At 40.8% G+C, this 27,095-nt stretch overlaps 1 protein-coding gene across 4 annotated transcripts in view; it reads left to right on the forward strand.

Moving 5' to 3' along the window:
• RUNX2 (RUNX family transcription factor 2) overlaps positions 1-7,315 on the forward strand; it is a 324,192-nt gene extending 316,877 nt beyond the window's left edge. For all 4 annotated transcript variants that reach the window (XM_073004363.2, XM_073004369.2, XM_073004373.2 and 1 more), the window contains one exon: positions 1,817-7,315. In XM_073004363.2, the coding sequence (XP_072860464.2) occupies positions 1,817-2,529 (713 nt within the window). In that variant the 3' untranslated portion in view covers positions 2,530-7,315. The remainder of the gene's footprint in view (positions 1-1,816) is intronic.
• The last annotated feature ends 19,780 nt before the right edge of the window (positions 7,316-27,095 follow it).

Here is a 27,095-nt window from a genome sequence, read left to right on the forward strand (position 1 = left end):
TTCCACAGTTCCTGGAAGTTTTTCCAATACTACAACAGGTTACGTTAATGGAATATTTTTTCCTATACTTATTCCAAATTAGTAACATGTTTTTAAAAAGTTTTAGTTTTTTAAAAATACTCTGTATGCATATCTTGAAGTCTATTCCCCACATTTTTCTCCAAAGCTGCATATGTATAGAAAGGTGGCACCACTATAAACTATTGGATTTCAGGCTAGGTATAATTCAATGAGACAACAAAAGTGGCCTGACCAAAAAATGAAATCTTCACAGATCTACAGGCAAATACAAGCCAACATCAGCTTTTAGTGATAGATAAGCTAAATCAAATAGCCTGTGATGTTTGCTGGAGGAAACATAGAACACACTGAAAACTCTGGAAGTCTGAATTTGCCATCACAACTTCTTGTAGCCTACTGGCTTTGCACTTGCTGGATCTGTGATGATTTCTGTGCTTCATCAGAAGACCAACTTTGCAACTGAGGATAATTTCAGAACAGCAGATCAATGGTCTTGTTGAAATTTCTATTAGCATTCTGATCACACCTTTCTATGTGCCTTATTTTTTAAAGCAGTGTGTTCAGCCTCTTCTTCCCAAACATCCTGTTCTTGTTTTCTTATGATGTCTGCCCTTCATCACAACAGGTACTGTTCTTCTGGTCTGTTATTCACCTTTGGTTTTTGTGTTCTTCCCACACTTCTCTTCAGTTGCCTTGTGTTAGTCTGTGCAGTGTCAGTTTGTATAAGGCACTTCTTAGTACAGTGGTGCCTCGCTTAGCAAACTGTAGGTTTGACAGCTGTCAACCCTACAGCTGTCAAACCTATTCAATGCATTCCAATGGGGGGAAAAATTCACCAAAAATTAACAAAGAGTCAGAACAAAGCCAAATTAATTCTGCAAAGGTTTTACAAGGTGCACTAACGATTCCAAGCATTTAAAACAGGTTTCAAACATTTTAAGACACTTTAAAAATGGCATTGGAGATCCTGTATGGAGGTCCTATGCTTTCAGGAATTGTTCTGATCCTAGTAACAGTAGTCCAGCTTGTCTTCCTTCCTTGCACTACAGACTAATGGGGTCCCTGTCATTCCTGGGGAAGAAGCGCAAAAGCATGATTTATACACTTAAGCCACCAGATTGCAAATTGCACAGGGAGCCATATATGAGGCAGTGCCTCCCAAAATAGGGGTACATCAGTGTATCAGGATATTAAATGAGTAGGGCTTTGCATACTGTCTGTTGGGGGAGATCAGGAAATTTTGGCAAAGGATGTCTACATACTCTTGCTTGGAACCACCTTCTCTATATTCTGCTCTCTGCCACCATTTCCAGTGGAGGAGGCCAACAGCAAGACATTTGAGAAGTAATACAAACAATTACGTTCCCATATGGTGCACCATCATGTTTCCAGTGTCCTGGGCTCTAATCCTTCTGTGAAGAGATGCTGACAAAGCAAGCCTCCTGCTAGCTGAATTGTGTCCTGGTGAGCTGTTTCAGTTCTTTTAGTAAGAAGGAATGTCTCTGGGCCACACACACTTCCCTTTGGCTCAAACGAAGGAGGAGACAGAAGAGAGGCGAGGCATGCCTAAATTGGAGTTAGAAGGAGACTAAATGATGCAGTCCTGAGCATAAAGGACTGTAATGGATCCAGGCATTGGGTGCCCCGCCAGCCAGAGTCTCTTCTTTTAAAAGGAATAATTAGTCCAGGATAACATGTATTTTCATAAGGTCTGTTTTCATCCAACCAATGGCACCTGTGTCTCTAGTTACTCATGTTACTTGTATGGTTATGGTTATTGTTATGACTTTTGCAGACTCAGAACCTTGCACTCCAGAGACTCCCTCTGCCACTGCCTCACCATCCTCTTCTGAAGATCCAGCCACCCTCACAGCTCCTCCTTCACCATCTCCTCCATATGGCTGTGAAGCTTCCATGTTTTCAGCACCACTGCCCACCTGCACCATAGCCTTGAACCCTGAAGTGCCACCACAAACATCAGCTTCTGCAAAAGTGAACACATCGTCTACTTCCATCTCCTCCTTGCATCCTGGGCTTCCTTCCACTGTACCACCATCCACCTCTGCTTCAGCTACCCAACCTAGCATGTATTCACCAGCAGGTGTAGCAATTTCTCCTAGCCAGGCCTCCCACCTCATTGATTGGTTTCCATACCTTGCGTCAGTAATGTCCACCACAAAGCGGGGAAAGGAGGAAGAACAGACATCCATGGGGACTGGCCAGGTAGATCACCTGAAGAGATGTGGAAGCACATACCTGCCTATCCTCAGTGAAGGGGAAAACATTCAAGCAGGATTCATTAAGCAGCAGCCTCCTGAATCTGTTTGCTCATCAGCAGCATTTCAGGACACTCAGATGCAATCTGAGCAGGCACCTGCAACTCTCTCTGACATACTGGCAGAGTTGAAGATGATGAACAACCACCTCTCCATCATAGCTAGGGCTCTTAATCACCTTTCTTCGACGCTAGCACCCCAGCAGGACACCACAAACACTCTGGACCTGTAAGAGAGGAATTTTTCCAGGCCTCTGATTCGGTGATATGTCTTCTACATATTTTTATTGGGAAAAGCAAATATAGAGGGGCACTGGAGAGCTGGAAGACATAAAGTTGCAGGTGCAATAGTTTGGGTGATTTCAGAAAGCAAAAAAACTTCCCAACCTATTGCCTTTGTTTTAATTCAGATGTGAAACCTTTATCGGTATCTATAAAGCTGCTTTTACTTGTGCATTTGGTAGTTTCTGTTCTTTCCATCTGTACAATATTTGAAGTGGCAAAGTTATTTAATTCACTGTGAAGGGTTTGTATTAATTAAACATGCCCTGGAAAACACTGTATTTTTGTAGTATTCTTTTACTTAATTATGTTATGAGCAGTCTTGAGTTCCAGGGAAGTGTGGCATATTCAGAGATACTGTAGTACATAAATACAGTCAATCAATAACGACACTGATTTATTTGCTGCCTGGATAATTTAATGATCTAAATTCAGTCTGGATGCAAATCTGATGATTATATACAATGCCTCCACTCATAGGATTCATCTGTGAGTTGTATGGTTTTATTGAGATCAGAATGCATCCATACCATAACTTCATATATGCTTGAAGCAAACTTTCTTTCCAAGAGTTTAGGACTTCACCAGAAATGCAAGAAAGCTCTTAAAAGGCTGCTGCTCATTTCTTGCAGGATAATCGGTCCAGCAACACTGTGAACAAGGTTGTAAAGATCACCTGACTTTTTCTGCCCTGCAGGGGCCCCATCAATCAAACACCACATACTTTGGGGTCCAGAACAGGCTGCAGGCCTAGATACTGAGTTACACAGACTATCTGCACTGAATGAGTGCAAGCTCTGTCTGTAAATAAATCCAATAAAATGCATTTGGGAGTCTGGAGATACTGGCCGCAATTTAATTGGCTGAATTTTGCAGGTTAGATTGAAAGTATTTTTACAGTATCGTCTAACCCTAAATTACAACATCATTTTGTTTATTGAAATGACTTAGTGAGTGTCCTAAATAAATTGGATGCTGTTTACATAGGGCTACATATTTGCTGAAAGTTATAGTGACATGCGGCTGAAAAAGGTTGCCACCATAAATCTGGATAATCTGTGTGATCACCAAGATATACTTGATGTTCTGCCATAAATGAATATAAATACACAGGATTCGTAATAGGGAATGTTATGAATGAGTGGTAAACTTCATGTTGTGAAAAATAATTTTAAGACAGCATAACTGCTTAATGGAGACTAGCATTGCCAACAAATGAATAGGGCCAAGGTTAATTCCCAAAACCAGAGAAATGACAAAATTGACGTTGGGAAGAGTCATGGTCTGAATGGCAAAGAAGGAAGAACTGATTGTGATGGTTAACCACTAGTCCATACAGACATCTTGATGGAATGAAAATAGTCACAACATTAATGGCTACAACTGACTAGCCTCACCCTCCACTGGGCAATTGATCCAGGCCAACCAAAGCACCACCAACTCCAGCTTCTCTGCTGTGTGAATCCATGGGAGGGCATGATGTGCACCACTGTGTAGCCTCTTTTTCAATGGCAAGTGAACCAAGCACCATCTGAAGGCCTTCACCCCAAGTTCTCCCAAGAACAGCCTCTTGAATGAAAGGGAAGGAGATGGGTACACATGCCCAAATTTCCAGGAAAGGTGGATAGTTCTCCCTCCCCCCCCCCCCCAATTTCCTCCTGGAAGTGCTGCAGCTAAAATTGATAGAAGTTCTATATACTGTGGAGTTAGGTATTTTGTCTCCAGTTTTGATAAAGTCCCCCATCCAAATAAGAATGTAAACCCAAGCTAAAAGAACTCTCAGGGTAAATGGTGGATCAGCCATCCCTTTCATGTTGTCACAAATTGTCCCATTTTTTTCTACTCACCTCAAGCCTTTCGTGGTCTAGTCCAGAAAATGGGACCAGCACAACGTCATGAACATAAGGTGGATTCATTGCTGCTCCAAGTGAGCTTTCAGAGCACATCACCTTTGAATATTTGAAGGGGTGGAGCAGTCTCATTTTTGTAGCTCCAGAGGGTAGGGCCTGAAGTAATAGGTTCAAGTGACAAGAAAGGAATTTCCTCATACCAGGCCATCTACTATAGTACTTGGCTCTATCTAGAGATGAGAAGCTTGCCCCTCTCACTTTTGGTGAGAAATGGAGGGGGAAAAACCCTTTCTCCTTGCAGCAATATTTTTCTGTGTAAGAGATTTGTTCACCCCACCCCAAGAAATGTCATGAGATTTCTTCGATCTTTTTTTCCTGGAAGAAACACCAATGTGTCCAGATTTTTTTATTCCTATGTAAAATGCTATAACTACTTTGTTAAAATTCCTCAAAAAGGCATTGAACAGCACAGAATTTAGCAGTTTCTTGGTCAAAATAACTTTTTTAAAAAAGTAGGGGAACATAGTACTAATTCCCCTGTACTTGGCACTGGTTAGGCCTTGTCTTGAGTAACAGGTCCAGTTCTAGATACTGCACTTTAAGAAGGATGCTGGAGTGAGTTCAGAGGAGGGCAACAAGGATGATCAGGGGGCAGGAAACCAAGCCCTAGGAGGAAAGACTGAAAGAACTGGGCATGTTTAGCCTTGAGAAAAGAAGACTAAGGGCCTGTTCCCACTGCCAGAATAAACTGCCAGAGCAAATGTATTTTTTGGATTTGTGGTCGAGTCACATGGATTTTAGCCCAAGTCCCAAGCTTTTGTGGTGTCGTGTGTGTCCTCATCCTGCCACCACCAATACCATCATTGCAGCCACCTTCCTCTCCTGTCAGGTGAATCTGATGGGGGGCAGGGGGGGAGAACGGAAAGGGAGGGGGAGAAGGATGAATGGAAGAGGGGCAAGGATATTTTTCTGGCAAACCTGGTGCATAAGCACACACACAAATGCACATACACACATGCACACACAGAAAAGAGAGAGTTACAGTGAGGGAGGCGCAAGGGTGGTATCTCTCCCCCTAGATGCAAGAAACCCAAACCTTCCAGCTAGAGAACAAGCCCACGGAGGAGGAGGAGGAGGAACCACCTTTCCCTTTGGGCTCCAATTCCTGGAGAAACTCTCCCCATGGATCCCCATGATTTTTATATGTAGGATCAGCTCAAACCAGAGAAACATGGGTCACAGACAAGAGTCCTCACAAAGCACATAAAACATGAGACCCAGGCGTGCCTTGGATCAGTAGCCTCTGGGCACAAATGAGTGGCTTGATGAGGCTCTCATATAAAAATCTTATGAAATCATGAAAGTGGTGGAAATGGAAAGGGGGGCAAGGGATGAGGGTGGTAGCAGGTCACTGAAGGGAATAGAAAACAGGGAAGGGGTGAGGAGAAGAGGCTGGTTGAGGGAGGGGTAGAAGGGGAGGAAGGAGATGGGGGCTGAAAGCAGAGGGAAGAAAGGCTTGGCTGGGCTGACCGACAGCTGGCAAAACACACACAAAGAAACACAGAGCAGGGTATTCACATACGCAGAAACAATTCATTGAAATCTGCCTCAAAACCTCTGGCAGAAAGCAGAAAAACTCACTTCCCTGGCAGAGTAGTCCGCTCATGCATGTGCCTTGGGTGTACACTTGAGTTTGTCATTTTTTTCCCCAGCACAACATATTTTAAAGATTGTCATACAGAGGAAAGGCAAGGACTGTTCTTTATCAGCCCATAGTGAATGGCACATAATAATAGGCTCAAGTTACAGGAAAACAGATTTCAGTTAGTATCAGTGAAAACGTCCTAACATTTAGAGCAGTGTGACAATGGGACCAATTATCTCAGGAGGTGGTGATCAGTCCTACACTGGAGGCATTCAAGATACTTTGATTTGTATTCCTGTTTTGAGCAGGGGGCTGGATTCAACGGCCTTATAGGCCCCTTCAACTCTGCTATTTTATTTTATGTTATTTTATGATGATATGAAGCCAGAAAGCTGGGAAATCTCACTGGTGAAGAGAAAGGTCTTGGTGAGGGGTCTAGGGTTTGAAGGTAAGACTCTGAAAATTAACAAGAACAATTGTGGATTCAGGATGGGCTGCTTGTTATTCTAAGCAATATTAGCTAGACATAAAAATGTAAACAAGAGTTTATAAAAAAAGAAAGTTATTATTGTCACGAAGAGTCGGACACGACTAAACAACGACGACGATTGTAACACAGTACGTATTGTTCTGTTATACTATTTTGAATCGGTTTTTTAAAATAAAATAATAATTTAATTTCAAAAATAATAAAGAAAGTTTTTTCTCTGTGAAGGACACTGTAGATGTGGTCTGTAGATGTCCTTGTCAAGCCCACCCTCAGCCCACGAAAATGGAACAAGCAAGGTACAAAAATGGATTGCGTACCTTTAAACTCCTACCAGAAACAGTGTCACAGTATCTCAAAGGTTTAGCTGAGCTTCAGTTTCATTCATGTCAAGGCTCTGAAAAGTTGGTTAGACTATCCATGTGATAATAGCAGCATCCTGCATTCAGAGGGTCAAATGCTAGACAGTCATCATTCAATAATAGAACAGGCATGTAATGTATGTCTCTCTGAAGTTTTTCCCGAGGAAGTAAAGGAAAATAAAGTGTATTGTCTCCACCCCCAACCCTCAAAGTCCTCTTGGTGTCTTCTTTCAGTTGGACACAGTATATTTTCAGGATTTTGGATGCCATTTCCTATGCCCAATGTACAGGTCATATATCTGGTGCTATTACTGGAATATATCTAGTTCTGAAACTGGGTAACTCAGGCAGTTTCTTTTGAATGGGGCAGGACTGGGCTTTGGAATCCCATGTGCCATGTGAATGACATTACATGTACAAATGTATGCCCAGTGTGTTGAATATGCATAATTAAGTTCTAGAGAGAGTAAAAGAAACACATATCCATCCCAGAAGTGAACAATAAAAATAACCAAAATATCAAACAAACCAAAGACAAGCCATTAAACTAATCAAATTCCCAGGAAAAGAGAAGCACTGTTATTTGACACAGAAGAAATGATAATGTTGATTGATTTCAAAAGGATATCACAATATCACCCCGCATCTACTGCCTACCAAAATTCTTTTGTGCTAGTGTAATGCAGCATTAAAAACCATCACTTCCCAGTCTTATCTCAGCAGCCACTGCATTAATAACAGTGTAAGAATGTACAGTTTCAGCAGTCATTATATGGAGATCAGTTTGTCCCTCTGAAATCCCTAGTTTCAATCTTGCTTGTTTCATGAATTCATCACATAGTCTTGGTCCAGCTGGAGGACACTTTGGGATCAAATTAGATGATATGTTTAGCATATATTTTGAAGAAGTGCTTTTTCAAGAGGTGAAATATGTTTGTATCTCAGTGCACATCATTTCCCTCACATATCTATTTTACATTCATCATGTTTTACTTTTTTTGGTCATTGGAGGTAAGCACAGATTTAATTTATTGGGGTTATTGCTGAGGCACCTACTTCAGAGAAAACTCCATTATCAGATGGAAAATGGCTTAATTGGAGGCATCACATATTGCCTTTAATGGCTAATTTGATCCTTAAAGTCATCCCTGCTACAGTGGGGTCTCTACTTAAGAACGTCCCTACTTAAGAACAATCCAACTTAAGAACAGCTCCATTTGCTAAATTTTGCTTCTACTTGAGAACAGAAATCCAAGATAAGAACAGGAAAAAAAACCTTTCCTGCTCTTTTTTTAACCTTAGGTCATCTTAGGTTAAAAAAAAAATTCTCCCCCTAGTGGTAGAGTACGTATTAACCAGCTTTGCATTAGTTCCTATGGGAACTAATGCTTCAATGTACGAACGCACCTCTACATAACAAAAAAACAGCCAGAACGGATTAATTGGTTTTCAGTCCATTCCTATGGGAAATTTTGCTTCAACTTAAGAACGTTTCAACTTAAGAACACCATTCCAAAACGGATTAAGTTCTTAAGTAGAGGTTCCACTGTAGTTTCTATGGATGGAAAAGAGCAGATACAGATTAAATGGTTTTCAATGCATTCCTATGGGAAATGCAGATTCAACATAAGAACTTTTCAATTTGAGAACCACCTTCCAATACAGATTAAGTTCTTAAGTGGAGACCCCACTGTATATGAAGTATTAGAAATATTTATATTGGTTTACCTTAATGCATTGCTATAAGCATTATAGCAAGATAATGCATGGGTGAGCTTTGAATACTTAACATGCCCTCATCCTCACCTGTCATTTGCCCTCCTTTGACTTTCTTCCCAGAGACCAGATGCTTGGAAAGGGGAACGTTTCAAAGGACCATGTTTTGTATATGGGTGCAAATACTAGACCTGTATAATTTGTCTGCAAATCTTTGACTCTGGACTTTCAGACAAGAGGAGATTGGAATGAAAGGGGTCAGAGCATGATAGGGTTTTTCAAATGTAACCTGAATGGAAAACAAATCAAAAATAGGCTTATTTGTATTTAAGAGATTGTGTTTAGTTTTGTTAATATTACCTAAACTATTCTTCTCATCTAGAGCTTATTTCTTAAAAGCTGCTGTACAAAAACAACCACTGAGCAAGCAAAAGAAAATGATAACCTGCTGAATCTTGAAAAAGGAGTTTCTCTAGAGAATAGAGTGACATTTGAACTACATCTATGAAACTTCAGCTATGAAATATTGAACATTCATCAATCTCTCCAAACAACATAGGAAGGGAACCACAGGTTATAGGAATGAAGTCTGGGATATTCAGTAGAATTTGCTACTAAAAGCATTTAAGAAATGTGAGCAGTAAGTATTATGTTGCGTGCTCATTTACCTGTACATTAAGCTCTGCCCTTGTGGCTCACTGACCTTTTAACCAAAAGAGAGCTTCATAGGCCAACCAATGTAACTGATTAGGAAAAAAAGAAAATTAAATTCATATTCCCAAGATCTGAATCACGGGCTTCAAAAGGACCTTGGAGATCATCTTGTCCAAACTCCCACCCATTGCAGGGTTTTACCTTTCAACGACAACATCAACTGGCGAAGGGCAGCCCAGCCTCTGTGCAGATGCCTTCAACGGGTAGCCCACACACTTGGTTGTGTTGCCTGAAACGCTTAGTTCTTAGTTTTGAAAAAAAAACTGCTTAGTAAAAAAATCATATTCCCTGTAATTTCCACTTGCTGGTTGTCTCTTTCTCTCTGGAGCACCTTTCTGTGACTGCAATCTTAAGACATCTGAAAGCAACTCTCACATCTCTCTGTAGTTCTTTTGACTGTTCCGCACAGGACTTAAGACATATATTTCCTATTACTCTTTTCAGTGGAGCATAATTGCAGGTAAGCATCCTTTGAGTAGTACATGTTCAGATTTTTGTATCAGCTGGCCTTGTAACATACAGCTAACCTAGTAGGCATCCTTCAGTCTCGAGAGACTATGGTAACATGCTCCAAATAAAGTTCTTGCAACAGTGTCTAGTGTGGCTGAGAAGGCCAATATGAGAGTGACAATCCCTTCTACACTGAAGACAAATACAATCTGTCCCCTGTCCAGCTCCCTGATTTTGCTGGTTTTGGGACTGCCTCTTTGCCTCGGCCTGCTGAACGAGTGCCCCTTCAAATTGGGAGAGGCCATGATACACCGCCTGCCTCTAGGCTGAATGCTCAGATGTCAAGGTTTCCCATCTGTTGAGGTCCATTCCTAAGGCCTTCAGATCCCACTTGTTGCTATCCTTGTATCGCAGCTGTGGTCTCCCTCCAGGGCGATTTCCCAGCACTAATTCTATATACAGGAGATCTTTTGGAATCTGACCATCAGCCATTCTCACAACATGCCCAAGCCAACATAGACGGCCCTGTTTCAGTAATGTATACATGCTAAAAATTCCAGCTCGTTCTAGGACTACTCTATTTGGAGCTTTGTCCCATCAGTTACACAAAAAATGCATCGGAGACAACGCATATGGAACGTGTTCAGCTTCCTCTCCTGCTGTGCACAAAGGGTCCAGGACTCACTGCAGTACAGGAGTGTGCTCAGGACACAGGCTCCATAGACCTGGATCTTGGTATGTGTCGTCAGCTTCTTATTGAGCCATACTCTCTTTGTGAGTCTAGAGAACATGGTAGCTGCTTTGCCAATGTGTTTATCCAGCTCTACATCTAGAGAGAGTGTGTCAAAGATCGTTGAACCAAGGTAAATGAAGCCATGAACAACCTCCAATTCTTGTGTGGAGATGGTAATAGAGGGAGGTGAGTCCACACCCTGGCCCATGATTTGTGTTTTCTTCAGGCTGATTGTTAATCCAAAGTCTTGGCAGGCCTTGCTAAAACGATTCATGAGTTGTTGGAGGTCTTCAGCAGAATGGGCAACAATGGCTGCATCATCTGCGAAGAGGAAGTCCCATATGCATTTCAGTTGGACTATGGTCCTTGCTCTCAATCTAGTGAGATTAAAGAGCTTTCCATCTGATCTAGTCCGGAGATAGACACCTTCTGGTGCAGTTCCAAAGGCATGCTTCAGCATGACAGCAAAAAAGATCCCAAAAAGTGTTGGTGCGAGGACACAGCCCTGTTTCACTCTGCTTCGGACGTCAAAGGGATCTGATGTTGAGCCATCAAAAACTACAGTGCCTTTCATTCCCTCATGGAAGGACCTGATGATGTCAAGGAGTCAAGGTGGACATCCAGTCTTGGGAAGTATTTTAAAAAGGCCATCCCTGCTAACCAAATCAAAGGCCTTTGTAAGATCTATGAAGGCCCCAAAGAGTGGCTGTTGTCGTTCCTTACATTTCTCCTGCAACTGTCTGAGGGAGAATACCATGTCAATGGTGGATCTATTAGCTCGAAATCCACACGGTGATTCTGGATAGTCTATGCAAGCACCTGAAGCCTCTTCAGTACAACACAGGCAAGCAGCTTCCCTACAACGCTGAGAAGAGAGATACTGTACCACGGTAGTTATTGCAGTCGCCCCTGTCGCCTTTGTCCTTATACAATGTGACGATGTTTGCATCCTTCATGTCCTGTGGTACTTCACCTTCTCTCCAGCAAAGACAAAAGACTTCATACAGCTCACTTCAAAACCTCAATGGGGATGTTATCCTTCCCAGGTGCCTTGCCGGAGGCGAGGGAATCCAAGGCTCCTTTTATTTCTGCCAAAGTTGGTTTGCTGTCCAACTCTTCCAAGACAGGCAGGCACTCAATGTTATTTAATGCCTCTTTGATTACTACATTCTCTCTAGAATATAGCTCAGAGTAGTGCTGCATCCAGCATTCCATCTGCTGTGCTCGGTCCTGGATGATCACGCCTGTAGCAGACTTCAAGGGATTTCTTTTGTATTGGACCTAAAGGCTGCTTGATACCGTCATACATTCCCTTGATGTTACCTGAGTCGGCTGCTGTCTGTATCTGAGAGCAGAGCTGGAGCCAATAATCATTAGAACATCTCCTGGCAGTCTGTTGAACTTTACTATAAGCAACTCGAAGAGCCTGCAAGTTGTACTCACTAGGACAGCCTTTGTATGCTGCTAGAGCTCTCCTCTTTTCCTTGATGGCTGGCATCAGCTCCTTTGAATGGGCTTCAAACCAGTCTGCCGTCTTTTTGGTCTTCTTGCCAAACAGCTAAAACTAGCAAGTTATTAAACAAAACCAGATCTCTGTCTAAAAAAGGAGAAAACTGCACATTATTTTAGGTTTTTTTTAATCATATAAACACTTTTCAGTTTTCTTTACTTAGCACAATCACTGAGACCTTTTGAAATCTCCCACGAATTGTGACAAGTGGTCAGAGTTTCCAGTGAAAAAAGTAACTCATATTCCTGTATGATCTCCAGATATAACGAAAAGAAGCAACTCATGCCCAGTGTGAAGGGAGATTCTGGATACTGTGGGTCATTAATAACTTTTCAGTTGAGGCTAAGAGCATCTGTGGTGGTGGGAAAACAACTGTTGTTGTGCCCACTGTGTCTCTCCTATTGCTGCAGTCCTCACATATGTGCATGCACACAAGCATATGCATAGACAAGCCCTTTTTGTTACTATTTCTCAAGCAAAAGAGGATCTCCCTTAATGTCTTCTTTGGGCTTTCTGCAATAAAAACAGGTTCTAATCCTATCAGGGATGTGCATTGGATTCAGATGAAGCTCAGACAAATTTGAGCCACTTGGGTACTTCCCAAGGCAAAGCAAGGATCTCCTGAAGTTAATACCAGGGAGTAAGCTGAACATCCACACTCATTGGATCTACCAATCTAGTAATTTAGTACATGTTCAATCACATTCTGTCTAATAAGCAGTAATAAGATCTTGAAACTCCAGATTCTGCCAGGGTCCACTCACAATTCAAAGGGCTACTCCACGCCCACAAATTTCAACTTTTGACTGCCACCGTATACAGGAAAGGGACAATTTTAAGGGTCGTCCTGTTTAAAGCCCAGTTTGTGATTTATGGCAGTCCTAAAATCTCACAAATCCAAATTAATACCAAAACATTTTCAGCACCTCTTGAAAGAAGGAGGCTTTTGACTTTGAGCCAAGAAGTGAGAAGCAAGTTTCTTTTTAATGGGTGGCAAGTCCTGCAATAATATTTTGGCATCTGATCCGTTTGGAAGCGCTTCCTTTTTAGAGAGCTCTGGATGTTTCAGTTTCATGAATTAAAGTTTCCCTTGCCAGAATTATTAGGGGTTGGAAAGTGAGAAGGAGGGGGAGAAAGAATTATAGAATGTGTTCACATTAAGGAGGTGTTCCAAGATTTTGCATATATATGCAAAACTGTGTTGGAAGGTTATTATCCCCAGCCTATAGCTCAGTTTATGGTAATTCCAAACCAAGAACATTTGGGAAGGGGGGGAAGGGCTTCATATTATGTTCCTGTTTAAATTCCAGCTCATTCCATCAGCTTTATAATTAGAACCAAGGGAAAACCTGGATTATGGGTAGTATCTAAAAATGCCAAGATTTAGCAGAGGAAATTGTATAAAAATTAACAGGAGGATAAAATTCAGTAGTGCGAAGCAACGGACCTAATGGAGCAGAGAGTGTGAGCAAATGAGGTGTTAGGACAATCCAGAACCATTGAAGGTGAAGGAGAAGCAAGCATTACCTTCTGATGTTATCACATTTGTCCTTGACTCCACTACATCTTCAGGGCATACAGTTTCCCTTTTAAGAAATTCATGGAGGAGCCTTTCATTTCCCATTAAACACTTCATTAAATAAGCAGCACTCTTTACATTATTTACTAATGCCTTAGGATCCTGTCCTGAGACAGCCGATCTGGCCTGCTCTGACTGTATCTGAGTGTAGTTTCAAGAAACAGCCTTTCTGCAAGTAGTGACTCTGTAATTATGTCTCATCCAGTAGGATATCTATATGGGCCCTCCCTAAGCACAAGAGATTGTTATCTGAGTGGATTACCTCCATTATCACCAAAAACATATTTTTTTTCACTCCTTCAAAATACAAAACTATGGTTTAGGGTGAAACCTAGTATATAGTGAATTCAGTGCTCACCGGAATCCTCTTGAAGACATTCGAGCCCCAGAAGACGGTGAAATCTCTGATTCATGGGGGAAGGAAGAATGTTTAGCTGGTAGTTTTTCTTTTTGTCTTTTTGTCTCGTTAATTATATGTTAGATTGTTAGTGTTTTTAAGTTTGTATATTATAATTAAAAAAAGAAAAAAGTACCAGAAAAAATACAAAACTATAGCAGCCTATTAGAACAAAAATAAAAAATAAAGAAGACAAAAATGTTGTGGCACCTTAAAGATTAACTGCTGTACTTTAATGTGAGCTTTCGTGGACAAGTCCACTTCCTCAGACATAAGATTGTGATGACATGGCAAATATTTATACATTTATACTTGGCTGTCATTTGTTGAGCAGTTTTTTTTTCATTAAACATGCAACTGGGCACCAAATGTGCAGGTTGACCATAGGAAACCAATAAACCACTTCTGAGTACTTTATAACTAGGAAACCCTGACAAAGGGACTTGATCCTACGTAATTCAAATTCTGCTGGTGGATTCCTCAGAGGCATTTGATTGGCCACTGTAGGAAATAGAATGATGAGCTAGATGGGCCTTTGGTCTGATTTAGCAGAGGTCTATCATGGACATCTTCAAGAACAAAAACAGAATAATACAATGCCTTTATAAGTGCTAAATATACAAGAAGAATTTTCCTATAAAAATCTTTTTCTCAGATTTATATTCTAGGATAAACATCAAGTAATACAAGAGTTTCTGTCTCTCTCTCTCTCTCTCTCTCTCTCTCTGTGTGTGTGTTTGTGTGTGTGTGTGTGTGTGTGTGTGTGTGTGTGTGTGTGTGTGAGAGAGAGAGAGAGAGAGAGAGAGAGAGAGAGTGAGTGAGAGAGTTTCAAAGCCAGTTCTCATTTAAGAAATCTAGCTCTTCAGACCAGATGCTATAATAGTAAAATAGATATTTGTTTATGGACTCTGCTCAGATTCTGTCTTTGGCTGACATATTTGTGTAATGCTTCCCCCTACTGGATTCATGTGCTTTCATTTTATACAGCCTTCAGTTGTCTAGAATATGTTTCTAATACTGCAAAGTGACTATTTTGAATGCGAACACCGCATGTTATCTCAAGACCTCTCTGAGGAAACATCATACGCATTGATGTCAGCAATGCAGTGTAACTAACACATTTTTAGACATTTCATGCCAAATGCAGGCAACCTACTCTGTAACTTCAGAAGTTAAAATAACTTTCCAGCTTGGACATTTCTGGAACAAAAGAAACCTCTAAACGTGTGCAGGGTGAAGTCAGATATGAATTGTATCTGCACCCAATGTCTTCCTTCTCATGAGTCAGAAGTCATAGTTGAATGGGTGGACAGCCTAACCAATGGGTGGAGAATCTTAGGGAATCTTACACATGGAGGGTGTGTGTGAAATCTTTCTCCAGGCAACACTGCCTCTTTCTCAATGACACTACTATGTAGTGATATAGGCTCCCCCCCCCCATTCTAGAAGGCTGGAATGCCTCTCTAAAACTGTTACAGGGAATAAGAATTCTTTAAAAAATACCATTTAGTGGCTGAAAATCAGTAGTAGGTCACACCTAAAATTGGCCCATTGAATCAATGGAACATACTGAGGAGTTGACTCGCCTAATCCCTTCTGATTCAATGTGCCTACTTAATGCAGGTTGCTATCAGGAAAGGTGGAAGGCACATTTAACTAATGTCTCCAATGCACACACCACTTTTTCCAGGTAAGTCCTATAAAAGGGTCCTCCCCAAAAGTTGTGCTTTTCCTGCACATTTCACTTCAGAAATGTATTTTATAAGCACATAGTATTTGAGACCTCTGCTCCCCCTTAATTTAGTCCCAAGAGTTAGTACTGAACAAAATCTCCAGTCATCTCAAGATGCCTGTTCACGTTATCCTTTTCCCTCATCCTTCCTTACCCTTACACTTCCTAACCACTTATTTCCTTCTTTTCTGTCATATGTCGTTGCTGCTGTTGTTATTATTATGTGACATAAAATCATCCACAACACATGGAGATCCTATGAATGAGCAATCTCCAATATGTCCTGTCCGCAACAGCCCTCATCAGCTCTTGCTAACTCAAGCCTGTGACTTCCTTTAGGGAGTCAGGCCATCTTGTATTTAGTCTTCCTCTTTTCCTGTTGCCTTCCACCTTTCCTAGCATTATTGTCTTCTCCAGAGAATCCTGCTTTCTTATGATGTACCCAAAGTAGGATAGCCTCCATTTCAACATTTTTTTCGTTTCAGGCTTTAGTTGATCCACTTAGTTGATACTGGTTTGCCTTTCTGGCTGTCCAGGGTATCCGTCAAGCTCTCCTCAAAGCACAACATTTCAAATTAATAAAAAATAAATAAGATCCTGTCAGCTTTCTGTCATATGGGAAGTGAGCATATTTCCCAATGGATACCAGCTCTGCCTTGCTTCTATCAGCAGGAGGAGATGGTTCAGCAGGAAGCAAGCCCCAGCATTTCCAGAGTTGGATGTTCTGGCAGTGACTCACCTCTCTTCATTATCCTTGTACCAAGGCATGTAGGAGCAGCTCCATAATGGAACACAGGATCAGATCACCCTACCCAACTGAGAGCATCTTCTGCCTCTCACTGGCTAGCCACCAGATGAAGGAAAGGTGATAGCATCAGTGGGGTGGGAAATACTTGAAATCTTGCACTGACCTTGGAGACAACTGTGGAACCTGGAAATCACAAGCAGGTGACTTGCCTATCCTTGCAAACAGGGGGAACAAAGGAGCACAAATTCTGGAAAAAGTGGTAAAAATCTCCTGAAGAAAGAGTGGGCTATCTTATCATTAGAACCATTGGGCATGAATAGCTACAAATAATGACCCCCTTGAAATTAATTTCTTTTCCCACAAATGAAGATATGACTAGATTGCATTATGATTGTAACTGGATGTGGGGTAACAGCCCTCCTTTTGCAGTAGAATGTTAGCATTTGTATTACTTTTTAAATAATTATCAACAAATGGCAGAGGGAGGGATGTCAATGGTTCAAACTTTGCTTTGTGTTCTGCCTCATGCTTTGGAGCAGATGAAGAGGCAAAAGATGAGTGGAAGGAAGGATGGTGGGGGGAAGGTGAAAGTAGAGGCAGAAAAAGGTCAAGGTCAAGGGACAAGGGCTGAAAGAGGAGTCCAGACTGAGAGGACAATGAAGAGAATTAAAGTTGTATCAGCTGGCACTCCTTTGGGAAAATGAGAGCTGGCAACAGGCCAGTGCAAAAAGGCCAAAGAAGAGATAGTCTCTTTTTGTGAGTGGATTTTTTAATATAAATATAAATATTATTATTATTATTATTATTATTATTATTATTATTATTATTATTATTATTATTATTATTATTATTATTGATGATGATGATGATGATGATGATGATGATGATGATGATGGTGGTGGTGGTGGTGGTGGTGGTGGTGGTGGTGGTGGTGGTTGTTGTTGTTGTTATTATTATTATTATTATTATTATTATTATTATTATTATTATTATTATTATTATTATTATTATTATTATTATTATTATTATTATATTGAACTAGGTATACTGGTACATGCAAAGGATAGTTCTTGCCCTGCTGTGCAACTGTTGCTGCTGGGGATGATAATAATGGCTGCTTTTCCACCACTACATACAAAGGAAGATCTGAGATGTACTCATGACTTGAGCCATGTATTCCTCTTTCCTTTTTTATGCAACCAGAATGGGGTTCTGAATAAGAAGCTCTCCACCATTTGTATTCATGAGCTTAGGCATTTCGTGAATGTTTTCTCAGACTACTTAGGTGTGTTTTTTATCATTTATTATTAATCTAGCTTGCATCTGAACTGAAAGCAACGCGTGTACACAGAGCTTTCTGTCTCTCCATTTTATCTTCAGCTGTGTGAGGTAGGTCTGTGTGACTGGTCCAGGGTCATCCAATAGAGTTTTCTGAGCACTGGTTCAACACTATAATGACTATGCCACATGGATGTGGTGTATTAAAAATAATAGCAACCAAATAAAGTATTTCAGACCAGTGTGCTATTGAGCTGTTGCTGTGTAGAAAGTCCTGCTAGCACAGTAACATGGGATCAGGCTGCTTTTACAAATGTTGCTGCAGCATGTGGTAATCTCCATGAAGAAAAACTCATCATCATCTTGTATAATAATGCCTGCACAAATAATGCAAATCCCACGTTACTATAGTGGCGGGAATTTCTGCTTATTAGAAACTCAATGGCTGAAATTCTGTTGCTTAGTGTACTAAGTTGCAACTAGAGCAGGCCTACTGAATCAATGGCGATCAGCCAACCCCTCTGTAAGTTCCATTGAGTCAAATAAGCCTTCTTTAGTTGCAACTTACTACACAAAGCAGCAGGATTTCAGCCAACAGGTTACTGTCCTTACTTTAACAAAGAAGAAGGGAGAGAGAGATATTTTAAAGAAATTGTACTCATGGTGACTAAGTACTTCTGCAACCTTGGAGTGGCAGTGTGGTGAGGGCAGTAGCAGGGGGGGTTAGGTTTAATTTTTAGACAGCCTCTGGCTGTCTATCCATCCCCCCAAAATCGACAAATAAATTCATGCTTCGCCAATTCATGGGGGGGGGAATCTTTGTGCTTCATGATTCGTCAACTGTGATGGATCACGAAGCAGGACAAATGGCCATTTTGCCGATTCCCAATCTGTAGTTGCAATGAAGGAGGAGGTTGCTATTCTGCCTCACCACATTGTGCACCTATGAGCTGTAAGACACAGTTCTTCGTACAACAGGAATTCTTGCATGAGAATAACAGTCTCAATGAGTGCTCTTGTATGGCTATGGGATTTCATCCTACCTTTGCACTCATACTGTTAATTATAGTTCCTGCATCCCCTTTTTATGCTGTGGGCTGCTAGGGATTCAAAAGTCAGCCTTATCTCTGCTGTCTCCTTGCCTGTGCCTCTGGTGATCCTGTCCTCTGCTGCACCTGATGCAACAGGCCACACCTCCTGCTGCTGCTTTTGCATTTCCTCAGCCTTCCAAGGGTTTCTATTAAGTCTTTATGCATTCATAACACAGTATTTCTCACTTCCTGGCTCTCAAGGCCCCAAGGGAAGCTATGTGGCTCAACTCAAACTTAAATTTGAGATTGAAATGACATACATCATTATGTGTAAAAGAAACAGATACTTGAGTTAGAGAAAGAAAGGAGTGGAGTTGGCCCTATCATTCGACAGAGTGAGGTACAGTGGTACCTCGATTTACAAACCTAATCTGTATTGGAACGGTGTTTGTACATCGAAAAGTTCTTAAGTCGAAGCACCATTTCCCATAGGAATGCATTGAAAACCGTTTAATCCGTACTGGCTGTTTTTCATTCTTATTTTGAAGCGCTGTTCGCAAGTAGAAGCATTAGTTCCCATAAGAATTAATGCAAAGCCGGTTAATCTGTACTCTACCACTAGGGGAAGGATTTTTATTTTTATTTTTTCTTCTTTTGACCTAAGATGAACTTAGGTCAAAAAACGGGCAGGAAATGTTGTTGTTTTCATTCGCAAGTCGAGGCTCCGTTCGCAAGTCGAAGCAACATTTTGTGAATGGAGCCATTCGTAACTCCAAATGTTTGTAAGTGGAGATGTTTTGCAAGTCGAGGTAGCATTGTAATTATCTCAGGAAAAAGAAGTGAGAGAATCAGTATGGGACCAGAGGAGAAGCTATGTACCATGCAGGCTGCCTTGTGTCCCCTAAACTAGTTTGGTGCAGTAAATCATGTCAATTTGTATCGTCCCACAGTTAGTACTTCATAGAGATTCAGGTGCCAGTTGAGTTGGCTTTTGTCTATGGGGCACAATAGGGAACCATCTTCCCCTTGTCTCGGGCAACTAAATGTTTTGGGTTGGCCTACTAGTAATGTTCAAGTTCTCACTATACAGTAGTGCAGAACTAGAATTAATTTATTATTGTTAAGTTGGCAGAAGCCTCTTTGACATCCTAGAAGGTTTCGCATGCAGGCAAAATGAATGCAAATCACAACCAGACTCTCCCCTTCTCCCTCCTTTCCCCTCTTCACTTTTAGTAGGAGAGATCCTGCTACGCTCCTTTAGAAAAAATATTGCTGGACAGTATCTGGAAGTTGAATCATGGCAACTGGACTTCTTTCTTATTAGGTTGAAACATTTCACTACTCATCCGAGTAGCTTCTTCAATCTGAGGAGAGTTGATAGGAGAGTCCTGATATGTCCTCCATGTTGGTCTCACCTCCCTCTGGACTGAATAGGCTCATTAGATGGACAAAGGATGGGGGTGTGAGTGAAAATCCACCAATTGTCATGGGTCATTAACCATCGTTAACAGTGGTCTTTCTGGTGGGTGTGGTCCTAATCTTTCTGGGGAGTGTGAAAGGACAGCATGATAAATATGTGGTAGATACATTTATCTAAGGCCTCCATCCCTGTTGAGTGAGGGATTTTCTATAAGCACATGTATGGCCCTCCGACACCTCTCTCAAACCACCTATCTTCACAAATATATTTCTGGGCAGTAGTAGGCTATGAATTTAGTTTATACCAAAATCTGTGTGGAGCCTGAATTCAACAGGCAGAGTAATGAGTAACGCAGGGACCTGCCTGGATGTGAGGTTCTTGTGCCAAGGATTTGACTGGGACAATTTTAACTGAGGGCATGCAACAGTTTTGTCTGCTGTGCCTAATAGCATATAGACTCCAGTTGTCTTCAGACATCATCTTTACATAAACTTTCAATGCGATACAGTCATTAGTATAAACATCCATCATTGTCCAAGCACGCCTAATTACTCTTTACTGATTAAAATATTTCTTAGTCTGCCTTTGGCACTGTGATTTTTCGTATACTTGAATGCTTGAAAACAATGGATTAAAACTTCTAATGAAGACTCTAAGTGCATTTGGAAGAAAATCAGAAATCCTTTGTGACTACAAAAAAAATTCTACTATCACTGTTAGGCTTGCTCCATATCTACAGTTGGGCGCAGGGGTCAGGTTATCCTGCAACCAGATGGCATATATTGTGTCCAGAGGCCTCCTGTCTGTGTTATAGAATAGGCTACTCATTCCTCCAGTTGCCCACTGGTTTCATTGAAAAACATGCAGCTAGGGATTAATGCAGTTTTAATTTTGGTAATGGGGGAGGTGGCACTTTGATGTCAATCTTGTCTAGGAACAATACTTTCCTCTGAATCATTTCCCACAGGAAATTAGAGGCATAAATCTTTCATTATCACCTGTCAAACTAACCTTGGACAGGCAAGCAGAAGGAGATTTGGGAACTGGTACTCAAAAAGCATAAATCATGAAAAACAAAGAAGTACAAAACATTGCACGTGTAGGATTGAACTACAATAGACTCCAGTGATTCCCATTGGCATCTGCTGAAGATAAAAATGGCCATCCTTTTTGTCCCATTGCCAGAATTGGATGAATACTGTAAGCACAGAAGCACTGTAGGATAAATTTATGTTTGCCAAATACAGTAATAATCCCTGATGAGCACTGAGCCAACTCTACAATTTATTTTAATGTAATCTCCTTTTATCATCACGTGTGCCCTTCTTCAACCCTAAATGTAAATGGGTCAGGAACAAGGTTTCTCAACAGTGAGACCAGGAAGGTCAGCACTAGAGGTGTGCAGATCTGTGGTTTTGGACTACAGGTCCCAGAATTCCATGTTCTGCATTCCAGACAGATGCAGAGGCAAAAAAACTCTAATGGAGAAAATAGGCCCACTCACTCTGGAGGATGTTCTTCCCTTTAGGATCTTCAGCATGTTTATGGGAGAAGGAGTTCTGTCTCATCACCTGGTTTTTGTTTATTCTCTCCCTATGCAACCTAATGGAGCACAATTGTTTGAAATGCTAGGTAGCCTGAAGCAGCCCAGGTCACTGTAATGACAGAACTGAGGCTTGGCTCCATTTGAATTGGCTCCAATTCAACTTTGCTGTGGCTTGATTCACAATCTCTTTCATGATTTTATTCATCTTAAGTGATCACACAAAGATCTCAGATTATTTGATACATGCTCATGGCCCCTCTTCCTCTGATACTGCCGATTTGGCAATCCCCAGCGTTCCTTTCTTATTTTTTTTCCTTCTGTGCAGAAGTGATCAGGTGCTAAACTGATGTATCAATACAGTGACCAAGAATTTAAAAATCCTTGGTATATGTAGAGAAAATATCCTGCAGGTGGGAGTTCCCACTGTCCCAGCTTGATATGTCACCATAATACAATTCAGAGTCATGCCCCTACAGTTCTTTTGTAGAATGAAACAAATGAACACACAAGGGAAATGCCATTCAAAGTGTTCTAGCCCACAGTGGCAGGGTTGAAAACACTTCACATTGGAATAAAAATGGGCCAGACTCATTTGTGTTGGTCTTTATGCCATGTGATCAGTGAAAAATACATGCTAATTGTGGAACAAATTCTGAAGTATTTATCGATGCAGTCACGCCTGAGAGAAAACAAAGGTTCGAGTCAGAGGACAGTGTGTCCCCTGCACGTGGGGAACTGGAAGTGGTATGATTATGCTCTCTTTAAAAAAAAAAAAAGAGCAACACCTGGACTCTAGTCTCCAACCAGACTGGCCATTTTGGGTGTGGGACGAATTGGGCTACAAAGGGTCTGTTGAGGGGGGGAGGGAGCAGCCATGTGCCTTTTAGTGCACTCCTCCCATCCCCGCAGCAAACATCCCCTTCTAGCCAAATCAGCTATCAGTTAATTGCTTCCCCTGATCTTCCACAGAGGGACAGGCAAAGTGGGTCCTCTTCTCTCATGCTACAGATCCATTCAAAGCAAAGGTTACCCAGTGAGTAAGGAGACACCAGCACGAGCAGTCAAGGACAGCTGCAGTGTGAGGGGAGAACATTGGGCTGAAGGTTGGGGAGGCAGAAGGGAGGCAACCTCCCCATTTCCCCCCATCTTTTTCCTCAGCTGGGCTTCTGCTGGGCTTGTGGTGTCTTTGGGGCGGGGGACAGAGCCCAAAGAGTCAACATAACCCCCTTCCCTTTCTTGTTTGTTAGAAAACGTTAAGTGGCATATTGAAATGGCAATGCATCAACCTGGCATGGTTTTAGAATTTCATTTCATCAGTTAGGAAACTATTAAAAACAAAAGAAGATGAAAATAGAGGAGGCGGTTTCTCCAACCCTCCCTTTCAATGCCACAACCCACCTAATACATCACAGGGTTGTCTCCTCATCTAACGCCACCCTCAGCGTGGAAGTACCCATCCTGGAAGGCTAAAGAGCTCTTTAGCATCTGAATGAATTGTGCAAAATTGATTGCATGCCCGAGCCCCGTTCCAGAGGAGTGAGTTTTACAGCTCTTAAAGAGGCAGGGTGGGTCCTTCTAAGTAGAAATACAAGCAGATGAGGTCTTTTTTTTTCCTGTGCCAAACAGTGCCTTGAAAGAACTATATATCATAATTATATGCCCGTATGGATAGGCTCAAACATTATTGATCAAAGTAACACCCCTCAGCCTTCTAATCCATAGGAATAGATGCGTGGTGACCCTTTTAATTCATATAAGCAGCAAGCTGGGCTGAGTTGACTGTACACGAAGACCTTGAGGGATCAACAAAGAGTCTGGCTGCTTTGCTGAGGAAAAGCTAAGAGGAAACCTTTTTTTAGTTTGGGGATTATATTGCAAATGAGGAGAAACGTGGACACTTGGGGGGGATGCATACTTGGAGCTTTTTTGTATTTTCTGGGTTTTCTGAGCCTACAAATTAATTTGAACTAGGTAGTTTAATAATTTTTTTTTTACATGTTATGGTTAACTTAATCTCTGTTCTTTGTTATTGTTATACTGTGTATTAGTCTGGTGCTTCTGTAGCGAAGAGGTGTAGGACTGAATTACAGCAACAAGCTACAAGCAACAGGAAAGTGCTGCGGTTTGGCTTGTCTGTTCCTCAATATATACCAGCACATCTGGATGGGAGATCATGTGACAAGCAGTTAAGCCAACAACATATCCTGAATTCTGTAAAAATGGGCCCTGTTAAATTAAAAAGGCTTCAAATATTGGCTCGGTCCATTTCAGTGTAGTATGCTTTTTCATCATTTTGGAATATGTTTCAAGATTTGTGATCACTGTGAAGTTGATTAAATATTGCAGTTCCATTGTGATATTCATTTTGTTCACATCTCTGTTGCTTGTCAGTCCTCCTGCGCTTTCACAATTCATAACAAGGCTCCTGACTCTACATGGGAACATTGTGTTCCTATAACAGCTTTTTTGAGAAAACAAAACAGAAGCACAAATGCCTATTTCTACATATTAGAGGAATCTTTTGTTGGCATAGGGTTTCCAGTGCTCTCTAGAAGATGAGGCCCAGGGCAATTCAAAATTTCTGAAGTGGGTTGCTGTTTGCTTAGCCTCAAATATTGCTCAGATTTCATCTCTGTATCTTCTACAAAACAAAAATATTTGTTCTGGGAGCACAGCATTTCGGCTTTATTTACCATTTGGCTTTATCTTGAGGTGACTCTCAGGTACCAAGATATTCCAAATGTTGCGATGGAAAATTATCTTAATTGCATTTGGAAAAAATTGTTCCAATGAAACAAAGATAGTTCTTCCAGAAAGAGAGCAATATATTATCACTGAAGCATAAGTCAGGAAACCAGTACGACATGAAATCTCAGGTTTGTACTGTTGTATCAAAAGACCAACTAAGCCCTGAAAAATGGTATCAGGCATTTTATGGTGACATGAATTCTAATCCACACTCCGTTAACTGGTCCAGCATAGAGAGGCAAAAAGCAAGCGTTTTCATTTAGCAATGTGACTTCCTAAACCTAAATAACTTTACACTCTAGCTCAAAAGATGCAGTAGCTTTATTGTGTTATTGTGTACCCCAAAGCACAGAGCTTAGAAAGAGCATTAGCAGAGAAGAAAGAAGACGACAATTTTAGACTGAGATTGTAAACTCTCCCATACACAAGAGTTTTATTACAAATATAATAAAAAATCTATTAAATGCATTTCCAAGGAAATGTGTTTAGGACTAAGACTCATGACCATAGATCATGGAGGTGAACACCCATGCTGCCATTTTTCATCCAAAATTGCCTTAAACATACAAGTAAATATTATGAGCGTAAATAAAGGTTTCCCCATTTTGGCTTTAGCACATCTGACGGAGTGTAACACTTTCCCTTCCAAATGTGGTCATAGAATCCTTATTATGAAGAACAGTTGCATAGGTGTCTTTCAGTCCAATTTCAAGGGTTCTCAGCACAGCTGGAAGCCCCATAACACATCCACATGGCTAAGGTATTGCCAATTCTTTGTGCTGTGTGGAGCACATCGGTAAAATAGCTACTTGAGGCATTTTGTTTTCCACCTTTCATCTTGCCTTTCCATTGGACTATTTCAGTGATGCGGAGAGGGGGGATTTGCTGCTTGGGTAACAGCCTATCCTCCATACTATTTTACCCAGGCTTTGTGCCCTGTAGAGGACACTCCAGCTTCACGTACAGCATCAAAACACTAGACGCTGTTCCAAGTCCTCCATACAGAGCATGTTACCATAGTCTCTCGAGACTAAAGGATGCCTATGATAACGGATCTTAATCTTCTGTACAGAAGAAACTGGCACCAAATAGGTGCTCTTTGGGTTGGATCGAGGTTAATTTAAGATTAATCCTCCAAAATCAGTGGGATGGCATAGTTATTTATAATCAACCTGAAGTCCCAAAATGCCAATGAATCACTCTAAAGAAGCAAGAAGCAGTCTTCAGGGATCTGGCAACCATATATCCCCTTGGAAGGCTGAATCCACTCCCATGACTCCCTTATACTATTTTTCCCCCTGCAGAAATGGAGGTTTTAAACTAGAAAAGGTCCATTGTGCCCAGGGCCAGATTTAGGCCTTGGTAGACCCAGGCATTTCAAGTTCAGAGAGCCCCTCCAAGACAGGAATTACAATGCATGGCAAATCATCAAATTTACACATCAAAGTCCATTTACTGCATGTCATTGGAATTTATTTAACTTAGTTTAAATGAATTATATATCTGAAGTAAATACATATATACATTTAAATTCATGCCAGCAAAATTCCAAGTAGATTTTTAGTTAAGACAAATTACAAGGAACATTGCTGTGCTTATGTATTCTTTAGTTTCCATGGATAACAATGGCTGACTCTACAATTTACACAACCAAATGAAACTCTGAACCTCTCAATGCAAAAGTTTTATGTAAACTAAGTACAGAACATTTTATTAACTTACAGCTATATGCATCATACTGCAATATCTACAAAAAAATCTTCCTTTCTGCACTTGGCATCTGAAAAATCTTTAATGAACTCCTTAAACTGTATCTTGCCCTTGTTAATCAGGCATGGTTGAAACACATGAGGGTGTATTATTCTGCCATTCATCTTACAAGGACATTCATTCTCAATAAATTGCTCAGATTTAAACAAATTTACCAAACAGATGTGATAAATTCTAAATTTCTCTTCTTCCGTAATCCATTAATGAAATTACCCATAAGGTGGCAATGTTCTGTGTGTCAGCATGCTTTGCAAGGAAGCAGCTGGTCAAATCCCCATATTAATCTGATTGCTAACATTAGACCCTCAGCTTGTAGTGGGACTATGAAATTGCTGTAATATGTATATATTGTAGTCTGCTCCATGCCAATAAACTACATTTGTTTTACCTGTATTTATTTATTTATTTATTTATTTATTTATTTATTTATTTATTTATTTATTTATTTATTTATTTATTTATTTATTTATATGCCGCCCACTCTACCCAGAGGTCTCTGGGCGGCTTACAATAATTAATTATTGTAATTATTTGTAGCGGTTGATCTGTGATTATAAAGAAGATTGACTGAATCCAGTGGGAATTGTTTCTGAGTAGACATGTATAGGCTAGCAATATAACTCTGGATCTAACTCTCTTAAAATACATGTTTTATCATTAGTTATGAGGGACATTTTGGAGAAATGTAGTACGGTGACTCAGAAGGCTTTGCAAACACCTTACACTCCATTGAATTTTGCAGCTGTTCCCTTGTTTTCTTACTTGTCCAAAGAATTTTTCTCTTTCTTGCCATTTCTCATA

Source organism: Pogona vitticeps, chromosome 1 (assembly GCF_051106095.1).
Source record: "Pogona vitticeps strain Pit_001003342236 chromosome 1, PviZW2.1, whole genome shotgun sequence".
NCBI lineage: Eukaryota > Metazoa > Chordata > Lepidosauria > Squamata > Agamidae > Pogona > Pogona vitticeps.